Raw genomic sequence first — 16141 nt, 5'->3', positions numbered from 1 at the left:
TATTTATTGACATAAATATATATTTTAGGTAAAAAGGTCATCGAGGTCACATGACATTTGGTCAAAAAATTTCTCTCCTATAGTTATCCCTATATACCAAAATCAGACATCCAGCTCTATTGGCTCGCTCAGAATGAGATATGCGCATAATTATTGAGATACAGTATGTGGCGTCATAAGGTGTCCCATCATACCAAACATGAAGGGTGTAGCACTTGTGGTTACCGAGTTATGGAAAATATGTATATTTGAGTCAAAGGTCACCGAGGTCACGTGACATTTTGTCAAAAAATTGTTTTGCTAAGTTATCCCTATATACCAAAAATCAGACCTCTAGCTCTTTTGGCTCGCTCAAAATTAGATATGTGCATAATTAATGAGGTACAATATGTGGCGTCATAAGCTGTCCCATCATATCATACATGAAGGGTGTAGCACTTGTGGTTGCTGAGTTATGGACAAATATGTATATTGAGGTCAAAGGTCACCGAGGTCACATGACATTTTGTCAAAAAAAATTGTATTGCTAAGTTATCCCTATATACCAAAAATCAGACCTCTAGCTCTATTGCTCGCTCAAAATTAGATATGCACATAATTAATGAGGTACAATATGTGGCGTCATAAGGTGTCCCATCATACCATACATGAAGGCTGTAGCACTTGTGGTTACTGAGTTATGGACAAATATGTATATTTGAGGTCAAAGGTCACCGAGGTCATGTGACATTTTGTTAAAAAAATTGTATTGCTAAGTTATCCCTATATACCAAAAATCAGACCTCTAGCTCTATTGGCTCACTCAAAATTAGATATGCGCATAATTAATGAGGTACAATATGTGGCGTCATAAGGTGTCCCATCATACCATACATGAAGGCTGTAGCACTTGTGGTTACTGAGTTATGGACAAATATGTATATTTGAGGTCAAAGGTCACTGAGGTCACGAGACATTTTGTCAAAAAATTGTATTGCTAAGTTTTCCTATATACCAAAAATCAGACCTCTAGCTCTATTGGCTCACTCAAAATTAGATATGTGCATAATTAATGAGGTACAATATGTGGCGTCATAAGCTGTCCCATCATACCATATATGAAGAAAAAAATTCACTTGTGGCTACTGAGTTATGGACAAATATGTATATTTGAGATCAAAGGTCATCAAGGTCACATGACATTTGTCAAAATATCCGAGATATCTGTGTGAACGGATGGACTCACGGATGGACGAACAGACGGACATGACCCAATCTATAAGCTCACTGGACTTCATCCGTGGGGACTAAAAATTGTGTCACTGCATCCTTTTTGCAATATGAATACGATGAGAAACTAAATTTTATTTTTTCGTGGCCTTATACATGGGAGTCTATGGAGATCTGCCTTATACATGGGAGTCTATGGACGTGTAAACTAAAATATGCAAATTTCACCACGATTTGCCCAAATTTGGGAAAGGTCACTCCTATGCACTTCCATACCAAGTTTCAAATCAATCGGACTTGTGGTTTCAGAGCAGGAGATTTTTTGACCAAAAATGGGAGAAAATTACAAAAAAATTCATGAAAAATAGCAAGTCCAAGATACTGACCCAAGATGTGCACAATCATTTCATGTCAGCCCAAAGTACTTACATGCTAATTTTCATGTAATCTGCTCAGTGGTTATTGAGTTTTTTCAATTTTGACTGTTTTACAGTTTTTCACTTAATTTGCATAGTTTTGGCAATGAAAACTTCATTTGAAGAAAATCTCATCTACAGCCCATCATCAACGTACACACCAAATATCAAGATGAAATGTACAGCGGTTTTGGAGTTTTTGATGTTGACGGACAGACATACAGACATACAGACATTTCCCTAGCCTATAAGAATAGCTTCCATTGCCATATATACATATGGCTATGGGAGCTAAAAAACACTGGTTGTCTTTATAACACTTACCCTAGCAGTAATTCTGGAGAACGATACCACCGTGTTGCAACATAGTCTGTGTAATTAGCATTACCACTACCTGTCAGATTGCGAGCAAAACCTGTAATTGAAGATACAAAATGACAAGAATTGAGTTATTTCAAAAACTACTGTACACCACTGGAAATCACGCAGTAATGAGAACTGACGTCTGTCAACAGAGTTTTTATAAAGCCCTAACATAAAGAGTCAGAAAACACAAAGCATGTTGTTTGTAACAGTATTGCCTGCTTTGTATTGGCCTGCCAAAGCACACATGTACACACTGCATGATAGTGTTTTTGCTATGACAGAATTTTAGGTCTTTTTGCTTCTTTGCATAAAATCCATAAACCACTGACAAAGTAACAGTTCTGTTTGACAGTTATTGTGATAATCATTAGGTTTGCCATCCTCGTATACTTTCCTCAAATACACACAGCTACTTTCCTCAACTACACACAGCTAAAACAGTCCATCCTAAATAGTAGAGATGTCACACTTTGGCAAGAAAAAATTATGTCTGCCCCTCATCCAGAATTTCTTACAAAAATGATAGGGTGACTTGTTTCTTGGTGTGCTTTTTTTCAATTTTTTAGCCCATAAGATCTAACTAAATCAAAGTAACATAAACAGGAATATTTAAATGCCATATTATTTCCTTCAGATTTAAATGTTTTGTTGGAATGCATAGCAAACTGCCTTTTTTCATGGATAATTCTTTTCAAGCAAACAAAGAAAATAGGCGGACAGGTTGGTCTATGTAAACATGCTAGGGTGAGAAAGAAAGCATTTCCTCTTTTGGCCTTAAAACTGTGCATGTATGTAGTGGTAAGAATTTACTTAGTTAATTACATCAGGAGAAGTGATATGCATATATGTAATGCTTTCAACCCTTATTCAATTGGAACATAAATTAACCAAATTTTATTACCATAACTTTCTAACTTGAATCCCATAACTTTCTAAAAATGCAAAATGAAGACCTAAATTCTGTATATTCAATATCACAACATGTTGAAAGAGCATAGAGAATCGCTGGCCAGCAGATCATAGATGTCAATTTGCTGGCCAGCAGATCCAAGATGTCAATATTATGGGAAACAAATGTTTGCCCATAAAATGGGATAATGAATATTTGATTACTTCTAATGTTATTGACATTAAAAAACAACACGTCAATAAGAAGAATAAAACTATTGGAAAATCGGGCAATGTAAAAGAATACAGTTACAAATCTGATTAAAAGTTGATGAATAAAACAGAAGATGACTTCACTTAGTTCCCATCAGTCTTGATATATTTTATAGTGTACATTTATTTATCAAGTATTTCATTTCCAACCTTTCCTAAAAAGGAAGCTGCTACACTACAACTTCCCTCAATATTGAAGTCTTGAAGTACAAAAAGACTATTATAGACCATTGCAATGTTATGTTACACATACAACACATACAATTATGTAAAACTGCAAGAATACTGGGGCTACAAAACCTTGTGCAAACTTTCAGAATATGGTTACTGAAATATACTAGTATTACTATTTAAATAAAATGATGTCAGGTTGACCACATAAATATTTGGTTATTGATTTGTAATGTTGAATTGTAAAACAGAACAAAAATATTGCTAAGCTAATATCATCATGAATAGACAAGGGTAAATATAATCTTGAAAGTGAAATCCATAGATTTAATGCATGGGAAATGAACAATCCAATCCAATCAACAGTATCAGCAAAACAGTGCTGACCAGCCTTCATACACCACTAGCCATCGATCACTTTTGCAGATTTAAATCAAACCTTTTATTGTCCATATGAGCAAAAGACTTTTAACCAGCCTTCATACCTCACTTGCCACTGATCAGATAATTTTGTGAACTCAAATCCAAGCTTTTATCGTTTTCATGCCACTTTTACGAGTAACATGTGAAATGCATAGAAACCCTAGGTATGTGTACATGACATTTGGCTCCACATTGTGACATTGATATTATTAAATCAGACAGCCTGCCAATTCACTTGAACACATTCATATTCAGTGAATGGATGGATAGATGTCAAACATGAAGGACATGTAACATTGACGCCTTTCAAAATATTTAATTCTTATAAATGAATTCTGATCTCTATTCTACTGGTTTTCAGTTCTGGAGTTCGACCCATATAGAAAATATCGATGTGTATTTTAATTCGGATTATGCTACATGCTCACAATTTGAGCGAGAGGTTAAAAATGTAAACACAACAAAATGTGTGGCTGTACCTGAAAATGCTTCAAACAAGCTTAAAAAAGATTCAAAAAGATATCTCTGAAGGAGCATGATCACCAATTATCTCCCTGTATAGTTAATGCTGTCTCGTTAAAGACAATGAGCAAAACGGTAATGTAGATGGAAAGGTCATGTAAATAGATCTTGACATCAATGACTGATATATCAGAGTTATATTATACAGTCATGTATTAATGGAAAAAAATGGCAGTACTGGTATGTGCTGTCTTTCTACCTAGATCTAGCTTTACTTCCTTAATACGTATGGTCAATTTTTCATTTTCACAATTATGAATCTTCCTTTGACAACTACTTTCCTTCACATCTGACAAGAAACACAGTACATAACACTGGAAAACTGCATTTCAGTTTTACTGAACTGAGCAGTAAAATCTGTTGAACCCAATCCAAATGAAAACATTAACATAAAATGTCTTTCCACAAAATATTTAACTGGCTTGATTGTTTCCTAATTTGGAATATAATTACTCTTTTGCTTGAGATACATTAATACCATGAGAAATTCTACTTCACATGAAACCGACTACTTACACAATGTACGAAACTACTTAAGGTACATATACATGTAATACGCAGTCCAACTCAATGACAAGTGTGTATTGGTACGTGTGTGTACATGAAAGCTTGTATTCTTACTGTGAGAGACTGATTTTAAACTTTGACAATATATTAGGTTTCCTGAGCAAGTAATCATGAAATTTCACAATTATGCTTTCATGATATCCATCAGGTGTAACTGACAAAGTAATAGGTGAAACCGAGAATTCCAATGGACCCTAGTACAAAACGAAACCTGATACATAAACGTACATAGAACAATGTGTATTCCTGTGCATGCATTTATCCACATGTAATTGTTTGTACCACCTATACAAGTAACCTGACTTCTTTTGCTTCCATTTTCAATTGAACATTGCAGTAGTCAAAGTGATATTTTATTCATGAGTAGGCCTGTTGCAAAAGCAGTAGATGAGTTTTGCGGTGTTTTCAATTTGAGTTTACCACTACCGTACAGGTGGATCACTTTCAGTTTGGTGGCACTGTAGGCTACCACGTACATGCCGTTGGACCTCATGGTTTCACTAATGTAGTTTTTAGCAGCAGGTTTATGCATGCTCTGAACACACTGACAAATCAGAGAAAGGTGATACTCTGATACACAATGCATGTACCAACAACCTGGTAAAATTCCTCTACATGTCACACAGCACTCACCAAAGTCACATAGCTTGAGTGTTCCATCATTGCTGATCAATAGGTTTTCAGGTTTAATATCTGTAAAGGGAAATTAAAGAGAATGAAAACTCAGCAGGAGGTTGTGTTTGGATAAATCATTCCTTGTAGGATCACTTGGACTATTCTTGATGCAAGCTGGAAAGCTTTTGGCAATAATTACTGTTGTAATATTTGCAAAAAACCTTGCTGATCTAATTTTCCAGAGCCTCTGAAGCCAGAGGATTTGTTTCTATGGCAACAAAGCTTTCTACACACAAAATAGATCAAGCTGGTTTTCGCAGATGCAGTGGTAAGATCAAGCTCACCTCAGAAACACTTCTCAGCCTTGCAACTTTGTGTTAAGATAAAAAACGGTGATACAAATTCCTTTTTTTGTGGAACAACATTATACACTTTTGTTGAGTTTCCTTTTCATCAAGAATTGACTCACAAATAACAAATGAAGAATATATTTACACATTTGATGAGGTTGGAATTTTATTGTGGTGTCCAGAGAGAGGGATGTTTTTTAAAATGACATGAAATTGTCATAGAAACTCCAAATCCAAACTGATTTGACCTTGATGCACTGAACATTACTAAACTTTTCTTAATGTAAAATTTAATGTAAATCAGTGCCTTCGCTCTCCTCACTGTTCATTAATATTTCAAGATGAGTTCAGTATGTCCACAATAGTCCATGAACCAACGTAAATTTACATGTAGTTTATTCATTTTTTATTGCTTGGTAACAACACAATAGTTTTCTGAGGGTTGTGAATGACCATAGGCGTATGAAAAAAAACTCTCATTTGTCATTTTGATGTCAATATAGGCTGTAATTACACCGCTGTAGGAAATTTCTGAACATCAATCATACTTTCAAATGGTGCAATCACTTTAAGATTGAATTTCATTATAGTCACTTGTCACAGTTTGATGACAAAAAACATGTCCGGCCACTCAGAGGGATTATTCTTATTAATGTACTTTACAATGTGTCTTAATCATGGTAAGGTTAGGCAAAAAGTGGAAACAGGAAAACGTGTTGAGACATGGTTAACCATACTGGGTTATGCAACTACTTGTTTATGTATTACATATCAGAAATGATTATCAGTGTATGGTCTTACTGCTGTATACAGCATTAATATCATTTGATGTAATGTCTGGCACACCTATTAAAGTCTTCAACTGTCTATGATGTGTCAAAATGTCAACCTCAAATTTTGTAAAATGTATTGGTATGTACCAAAATGAAAAGAAGTGGATATGCATTGAGATAAATGTATACAGAACTGTAAATGATGAAATCGTCATTGTAAAACCTATCTGTATAATACATATAAAGTCTGTACATGTCCAAGAATAAAAAACGATTTTCTTTTCCTTCTCTATCATGACATTTGGAAGACAGGAGCATATCCAGAAATAATGTACTTACATGTACCATCGGCAAATAAGTTCTGATAAGGCTGTATCATATTCATTGATCATTTGACCACGCTTAAAATATATATATATATATATATATATATATATATATATATATATATATATATATATATATATATATATATATATATATATATATATATATATATATATATATATATATATATATATATATATTATATATACATGAAGGCGCGACATAGGCTATTTCTTTATTATCGGATAATATCCTCTAAAATTTCTTAGTTAGAGAGTTCCAGGAAAATGAGACTAAAGTGATCTAATAGGGATAATATTATCGATTTTCTCCGATAAAACAGCGTTTTTAGAATTTTCCATGCATCTGCTTCTAAAATTAGACTCTAACTTAGATTTTAGACGATATTATCGATTTTATCGGATAATTTCCGATAAAACAGCATGTCCGGCATCTGCCCCTTCCCCACTCGTTGAATATTAGACTCTAACTTAGATTTTAGACGATATTATCGATTTTATCCAATAATATCCGATAAAACAGCATATCGGGCATCTGCCTCTTCCCCACTCGTCTAATATTAGACTCTAACTTAGATGTTAGTGTCTAATATTAGACGAGTGAGGTATGGCTGATGCCCGATATGCTGTTTTATCGGATATCATCGGATAAAATCGATAATATCGTCTAAAATCTAAGTTAGAGTCTAATATTAGACAGGTAGTAAAGTGGCCAATATATATCCAATAAAAGAGCATGTCGGGCATCTGCCTCTTTCCCACTCGTCTAATATTAGACTCTAACTTAGATTTTAGACGCTATTATCGATTTTATCGGATATTATCCGATAAAACAGCATGTCGGGCATCTGCCTCTTCCCCACTCGTCTAATATTAGACTCTAACTTAGATTTTAGATGATATTATCGATTTATCGGATATTATCCGATAAAACAGCATGTCGGGCATCTGCCTCTTCCCCATTCGTCTAATATTAGACTCTAACTTAGATAACTTAGATAATATTATCCGATAATGCCTATAGTGCCAATGTCGTGGTATCTTCTTATTATTATAGTTATATATAATACATATATATATATATATAAATGTAATGTAAATGTCTGTAATGATTTTCTTTTAATAAAATCAATGGCTTACCTCTATGTATTATATCATTTGAGTGGCACCAGTGTATTGCTTTCACAAGCTGATAGATGTAAGACCTTCAATACAAGAGACAAAAACACTACTTGATTAATTTGTGTCATTCATAAAAATGATTCAAATTATTGAATATTGGGATGAAGATTGTGATGTCTTACATGGGATTTCACTGACTTTGCTTATTGTAAGATCACACTTTTCTATTTCAAAACTGCCTATATTATTCAAAATAACCAACGTACTGTTTAGTATGTATTGATAATTAACAGCTCACACAGAGGGCTACCAAAGGCGGCCGCAAGAGGCTTGCTGATACACATGTGTTACTGCAGTACAATAAGCATAAATTTTCTGACAGCACCATTGTAATCCCCTGATTCTTGCGATTGCATTATCATACGTCACATGCAATCCCATGATTCTTGTGATTCCGTCATCGTACATCACGCCCAGCTTCGATAGTTTTTACTTTGAGCAAGATTTGCAAGCAATGAAGTTATAAAACTACTAAATTAACTGAAAAATTTGAAAATAAATTAAAAGCGTCGATACATTCCCCTTTTCGTTTTGGATAAAACATATTACACTGTTCGATAGCATCAGCCCTGCGCGCACAGCACATTCGCTGGCAACCATCCTGTGTCCAGTAATTTGTCTCAGTACGCTGCATGCAGCGTGCAATGAGCAGTTGGTCTCAGTGAGCTGCTCCACATGTAGCCAGTGAGACTGAGAGGCTATTTGCACATGTGACGGAGAGGAGTATCTGAAAAATATCTTCATCCAAAATCCATCTAGTACGAACAGTGTACTGTCACTTTATTGAAATTGCATAGATATATGTATGATTATGTGGGCTCAGCCCTAGTGTGATATTACACAAATGCTGCTGTCATGGTAACAAAATTTTCATGTCTGTTTCTTTGTCCATATTAATATCAAATTAACATACATTCACCAAGCCATGGTCAAAGTTCTCATTATGTATTTTCATATCATTAAATGACAAAATATTTTAAATATTTTAATACAGGCCTGGTTGGAGGGGTAATTTTTCCCACGATCATGGTTATATTAATTGCACAGAACTTATAAGTTTGTGTGATTTATGGTAAATACATGCATTGAGGCATCATGGCAAACTTGTCATATATTGTCAAGCTTTACAAAAATAGCATCCTTTCTGTATTTGAGAATGGTATTCTCATTAATGGCTATCTCATGACACTACACAATGTGCTATAAATCACACTCACTTCATTTCTTTTTCATTCTCATCAGCAGTATCATTTTACAATGATATTGGAATTTCATTTAGATCCTATGGCCAATTACAAAGACCGCCTTTCACAGCTGCACAGCTGAACAAAGAATTCATTGCAGGTCACCATGGCAAAGGCTTAATGTGAGCTTCTTTGCTAATGAGTATTTTTTATTCACTAACAATCCATAAAGAAATCATCAGCAAATATGAATGCCACCCTTGCTCCAAATATGTACATGTATCTGACAAGAGAAATGATTCTCCCATGTGTACACTGAGTAACAAGGGGAAAACTTCATGGTTGAGCAGATAAATTCACAACAGCAGGAACATTGCTATGCTATGAAGATAATTTATAATCCTTCATGTAAATCCCTCAAATGATGGATACAAATTAAAAGTTAATTGTACTAAGGGCTATGGTAACGCCATTTTCAGTAGCTTTTGACTTTGCAACAGCCAAGGCTAAGATACTAGGGCAAAGCTTTATATATGAGATCATTTTTAATTTATACCCATTGGGGAGGATAATTTGAATCAACATTCTTCTGTAAATAATGCCATTTCTGTGGAGGTGAAAGTGGAGGTGAAAGCATGAGAATCTGTTCTTTTAAATACCACACATCTATTTAGCAGAGATTAATAGTGAAAACCAGCTGTCTGACACCCATTTTATTATCTCAAATGCCATATTTTACTCGATTGGATTCCAACACAAGCAATAAGTAATATCATGATGTCCTTTTGATCTTCCAAGTCATTTAATGTCACTGATATCTTGAATGTTGATCGTCTGAGCAATACTTATAGATATGTCATTCCAACAGAGAGAAAAATGATTGATGATAATCATAGCATTTTGTACACTAGCTGCCACTGCACAACTGTACGTGCAAGCCGTCACGGAACAACTGAATCCCAATTCAAGCACAACAATAATTAGAGATTCTGGTCATATTTTATAGAAACATGCCAAGGTATTTTCATAACTCCTAATCAAAATTTGATACTCCCTCAGGGATATGAAGACTATTAAAACATATCAGACTTTTCTAACACCAAACCTATATTCATTTTTACGTTGATAGTCAAGCTCTTGTGAGGAAAACTATATTCCCCAAGTTGTTTTGGTCTCACTTATTTAGCCTACTTTCATTTTCACCCAGGCATATTCCTATACTGGTGCATTCCCTCCTGATATCACTGTTGTGGGCTGACCTATATTCACATACAGGTGGACAAGTTCTCTCCTACATTGGAGCAGGCCCTACAGATTACCGGTGTGATCTGACCTATATTCAGACACATAGGGGCGGACAAGTGCTTTCCTTAATTGGTGCAGTCCCTACTGATTACCAGTGTGGTATGACCTCTATTTAGACACATAGGGATGGACAGGTTAAAGGCAGAGATTACCAAATGGCAAAATATACTACAATGAATCTCAGTGATGATACAAAAACTGACAAAACTCTGAAAATGATTTTTGCAAATGACATCTCTCCCTAAAATTTTGTTAATATCATCACAATTATTCAGTTTCATAAGAACCTGCATTGCTCTGCTCTCTGAAGGAGGCCTGCATGGTTGTCATGGCAACATGCACTCCATTTTATGATAATTGGAGCATGTCCTTGAGAGCCAGGATTTGCATCTGTGTATCATTTATATGTCTTGCTGACAAGAATGAGGTCAATGCCCTGTTGATAGTCAATCCTGAATGAAACAGTACATGGACTTATTGGGTACATAATTTTGCATCAGACAGGTACTAAAAGTAAGGTCTCATGATGCCAAGATTGTAAAAAGCACTCACCGAACTTTCTCAGGAGGGACACCATTTGGTAGTTCTTCCAGCACCTCAAGCATATTCTATGGCAAATACAGAAAGCAAAAACAATAAAACTTTGCAACAGATGTATATGTAAATTTATAAAATACCAAAATCTGATGAGAAAAAACTTATTTAATTGAGACAATTGGCGTAGAGTGGTGAAACATTTTGTCTGTTAATACAAATAAGTGTTCATATAAGCTGAAAATCAGTTCACGCTGAAAAACAGAGATTGGATAAGTTCAGCTGATGTGCGATAACAAATTCATGGCTATTTCATAGGCATTCATGTGATATCTTTCCCATTCATAGTTTCACACACATGGATATTTACAGACAAAGTCATGAAAACTGGAAAGGCAATTCAAAATCAGTGATAACATCATTGGAGATTTTCACAGTTTCACTCTCTTATCTTTTGACAAAGTTGTTGAACCATCCGACATTGTATTTTACTCACCCTTTCAACATATTCAAACACTAGATAAAGCTTGCCTTTCCTTCTAAAGGCTTCCCTGTTAAAAAGAATCAAAACACATCTTTTCAATGCAATTCATCTGGTGTGAAAGAAGTTTTCTATTGCGCATGTGAGGTCCTTGCATTAGCAGTCTGTCCTGCTGAGTGGTGTGCAGAGGCTGAGAGACGTAAAAACTTTGAATGAAACTCATTGTACTGAGTGACTGAAGTTCCATGACCCTTTCAAACAGATATACGGGTAGGTAACATGACCATGTTTTCTCATCAAGAGTTCTATACTTCGACAATGCACAGTGTATTCAACCTTTTCGTCGCCATCTTTTGAGCCACTACACCTCAAACAGTTACACTGGTCTGCGTACAGAGAAGATCAAATCCGATCAGGATAGTCTGATTTCCCTTTCACCTGTATGCAGGTAAAAGTGGAAATATATTGACAACCATACATCAAGCTCTGTTTCAAAAGACCTAAATAGTTGCTAGGTGACCACGTATATCTGATGAGAATTCCGACAAACAGCTGTCTGTCTGGCTTTCTATTGCTTGTAAAAACATCAATCACCAACCTATGGCATTCAGCTGACATCACCTGGCATTAATGTAATCAAATCACTGTCTCTTTGTCAATTTTTCTCTAGACTTCCAGTAAAAAGACAAGAATTTATCTGAAATTTTCAGCAGATAAATGTGTTACACTTCTCTTCATGACAGATGACATTTCCAAAGGCAAAACTTTCACCTAAGTGGTGTGTATTTTTTATAGATATTACACGTCCATATGAAATATTTAGCTGAAATAAATGCAAGCAATATATATCTTCATCATTGCTTGCTAAAACTTTTGCAATGCTGATTTGTTGTTCAAGGAATAAGGAAGCAGATTTATAGTTGACTTTATTTGATTGTTGATTTTATTTGGCATGAAATCTGAAACTATAGCCCTACAGATAAACAACAGCACTCTGGCTCTATACAATCATGATAAAATATTCATTTAAAGTTCTATTTTTTCAAACAAACTTCAAAATAGCAGTAGTGAAACTTACCTGAGTTCAACTATATTGTCTTGTTTGAGTTGCCGAAGCACCTTCAGTTCTCTCAAAATTGTCCGTCTTACATCTTCATTTTCTGCAAGACAGAAAAACAATTAAACAAAGCTTGATCAACAACTTGTAGGATATACTTTAATAAGGGGCGTATGTGCCTCGAAATTGAATTAAAATTTTGCTCAAACTTTCCTCAATAAAGCTTTCAACCATTCCCTTGACAAATCTAGAACAAAAATCAGGGGTCACAATGCAAAGTCTGGTGCTGGACAAACAAACTACCTGATATTCCCCGGTATTGGAAATTCAAATGGCATCTATCCCTGTGTTAACTCTACGGTGAAAAAATGAATCTTTTGATTTTCACAAAACTGAGACGGTTAAAGCTTTACTTACTCTAAGGGCTTAAAATGAGTCCCAATAAGTGGAAGACCAGAAAAGAATTGTAAAACTTTGAGAGTCTTAATATCTGTCCCTAAAGCTTGTTCTACCTTGTATATAAAAAATCACTGTTGGGAAAGAAGCTGTTCTTGTGATAAAAACGTAATCCAATGGAATTTTTCTTGGTTTAATGTTGTCCAATACGTACTGTATGGTCTTTACCAGGCCACACATGAATAACTTTGAGCTGAAGCAGGGAAGTTATACTGCTCTGTAGAAAGTACTCATATCTGATGACATCAAATAAGATGACTTTATTATAGAAATAGCGGGCGACACGCTGACCAGTAACGTTTATTTATGGGCAAAGGTGAGAGGAAAGCCAAAAATTAACGGGCGGGGCTTGCCAAGCGCGTTAATTTGGTTTCCTCTCGCCCGCGCCCATAAATAAACGTTAATGGTCAGCACGGAGTCTGTTATTTCAATTATATTATCAAGGAATCCTGAAAAACCGTCAAAATTTACGAAAATTTCCCGTGCCGACGACAATGGGGCCTCAGAAGCTGTCAGTGAGTAGTGCGCCTGCTGCAAAAATTTTGCAAATCCGGAGATTTTTTTTGAAAAAAAGCGTCTAAACTTGCCCCACAAATGCTCCATTTTATTTTGTGGTTGATTATGATCTTTGTACAAATCACAATTTTCGTTTTAGCCGTAAAGTTACTATGTTTACGATATTATTCATATTCACAGGCATGAAAACAAACCATTACTGTGTATTTGTTGGCAGTCACGTGGTTCAGCTCGACCAATTAAAACGCAATGGGCAGGGCATGGTAATATAATTGAGAATAACACATTTCATGATGTATACAGTTTCTAATTAGTTTCTTGAGAGTAGAAAAATATTAAGTGTTGATCTTTGTTAAATTGAAATAATTACCAAATACTTTTTGAACAGATGAGAACCTTCAAAACATTAAACACAGCGATCACAAGATCACACAGCAGAACAGTTTACGATGAAGTCTACAGCTAGATCATGTAAATATTAATTTTAGTTCGTATATCAGCTTTTAATGCCATGAAGCATTAAATATGTATGATCATATCATGAATTAATCAGCCTATGAGGAGCATTAGGGTAAAGCATGATCAATGAAACTTCAGCAAATATTCTTGTCACTTCACAATTTGAATAATGCATAAGAAATTTGAGACCTTTCACATGCAACTAATTGCAAATAGATATGTGATAAAAAAAGTCTCGCAATTCAATTTCTTAAATTAATATTTATCAAGAATATTCATATTATCAAAAGAGAGATACATATTAATTGATGTACAATTTTAGGAATACATAATTTGTCATATTCAAGGAGGTTGAGGATATTTGTAGCAAACTTGTAAGGATTCCGAAGAGATGTCAACCAGCACTGAAAACTGCTAATCTCTTTTGGTTGGTAATTGCCAACATAAGAAGTATGATGTAGCAAACAACAACATCCCATCACATTTGCATTCGTTATTATTCCTGACCAGAAAAATTGCTGCAAAGAATTCGTAATGAGGAAATGTGTCAGAGGACAACTGTGTTAAACTGACATGGACAGTAAGTTCTCAAAATGTTACAATTCTCCAGCAAACAACAGCCCGGGACAACAGCCTCTATATAGTTACATTTGGTCACAAGTCTCTACACTTTAGTATACATAAAAAGTAGTTATTTTTACATTTCCTTGAATTAACTAACAGACTTGCAATGTAGCCATTCACAATGATTTAGAGCCAATTTCTTTGATGTAAAACGATGTTAAATTGTTAGCAACCTATTGATTACTTTTTTCATTAAAAAAATTGCATGGTAACTCAATTCGGTGTTTAAAAGCCAAAGGTCCAAAATTTCATCATTTATGTATTAAATTACATTATTATGTATCCAGAGTTTCAACCTTTATGAATCTGTGAGCTTGTTTTAATTTACTGGGTGAACAACATGGTATTTTATGCGACAGACTTTTTATTTTACATTTACTGGTAACGTGCAGAGAAAACGAACAAAAGGGTGAACTCAGCAGTTAACGTTTAAACAAAATTATTACGAAAAACAAACTAATTGCTAAGTCTAGGGATAGAGTACAAGCTTTAAAAGTGTACAGACTACTTATCTCAGCTGGGACGGCAAAGCTCCAGTCTCAGAGTTGTAACAGTCAGTTGGATGAATGAACAGTCCTTTGGCTTGCAGGCTTGAAGCTGCACAAAGTCCACAGTATAAATCCAGCGTTGGCAGTGAAGGTCTTGAAAAGTCTTGAGAATGACTACTGCTGGAGTTTAGTAACACACAAGAGACACGATCCCAAAAGTCTGACTGGAAGCTGAGCACGTCCCTTTTATAAAGGCATATAAGAACAATCTAGAACTTTTATTGACATGCTAATTACTGTTCTAAAATTATCTCCCTTACACAACTAATCAACTTTCCAGAACATTCCAAACATGACTAATTGAATTCAAGGTTGTTAGGTCATCAAGGGCAGTGACCTTGAGAATGTTCTAGACTAATTGAACTCAGGTCATGATGAGTGTGGGGGAAATGACCTACATAACACACCCCTCTTCAAAAAAGAAAATTTTTCAAAGAAAAATCTTTCTTTTACAAATGTAATCTTGAAAAGGATTTAAGTACTCAAATTTGTTTTACTCTAAAGTAAAATTTCTTGAAAGTGAACAACAATAAAATTCCTGAAAGTGAACAACAATAATTTCTAAATACGAGAGAGACAGTCTGCAATTAAATTGTCTCTGCCTTTGATATGTCTAATGTCAAGATTAAACTCCTGTAACATTAAACTCCATCTTAGCAATCTCTGATTTTTGCCTTTAAATTTCTGCAGAAAAACAAGAGGGTTGTGATCAATATAAACCACTATTGGCTGATTTGAAGAAGTAACATAAACTTCAAAATGCTGTAAAGCTAATATCAAAGATAAACACTCTTTTTCAATTGTAGAGTAGTTTCTCTGGGATTTGTTAAATTTGCGTGAAAAATAGCAAACAGGATGATCTACACCATGACTAT

General features: G+C 34.8%; 1 protein-coding gene across 2 annotated transcripts in view; it reads right to left on the bottom strand.

Annotated features, from left to right (window-relative positions):
- The window catches only part of LOC139131939 (cyclin-dependent kinase-like 5), a 58093-nt gene that overhangs the window by 17208 nt on the left and 24744 nt on the right, over nucleotides 1-16141 (bottom strand). For both annotated transcript variants that reach the window (XM_070698265.1, XM_070698266.1), the window contains exons 4-9: nucleotides 12685-12766; nucleotides 11622-11676; nucleotides 11144-11199; nucleotides 8061-8125; nucleotides 5469-5528; nucleotides 1950-2040 (exon numbers count right to left, since the gene is read on the bottom strand). In XM_070698265.1, coding sequence (XP_070554366.1) covers nucleotides 1950-2040; nucleotides 5469-5528; nucleotides 8061-8125; nucleotides 11144-11199; nucleotides 11622-11676; nucleotides 12685-12766 — 409 coding nt within the window. The remainder of the gene's footprint in view (nucleotides 1-1949; nucleotides 2041-5468; nucleotides 5529-8060; nucleotides 8126-11143; nucleotides 11200-11621; nucleotides 11677-12684; nucleotides 12767-16141) is intronic.

This window comes from Ptychodera flava, chromosome 4 (assembly GCF_041260155.1).
Source record: "Ptychodera flava strain L36383 chromosome 4, AS_Pfla_20210202, whole genome shotgun sequence".
NCBI classification, from domain to species: Eukaryota; Metazoa; Hemichordata; class Enteropneusta; family Ptychoderidae; genus Ptychodera; species Ptychodera flava.
The sequence above is the reverse complement of the archived record's forward strand: the minus strand, read 5'-3'. Positions and strand labels throughout refer to the sequence as shown.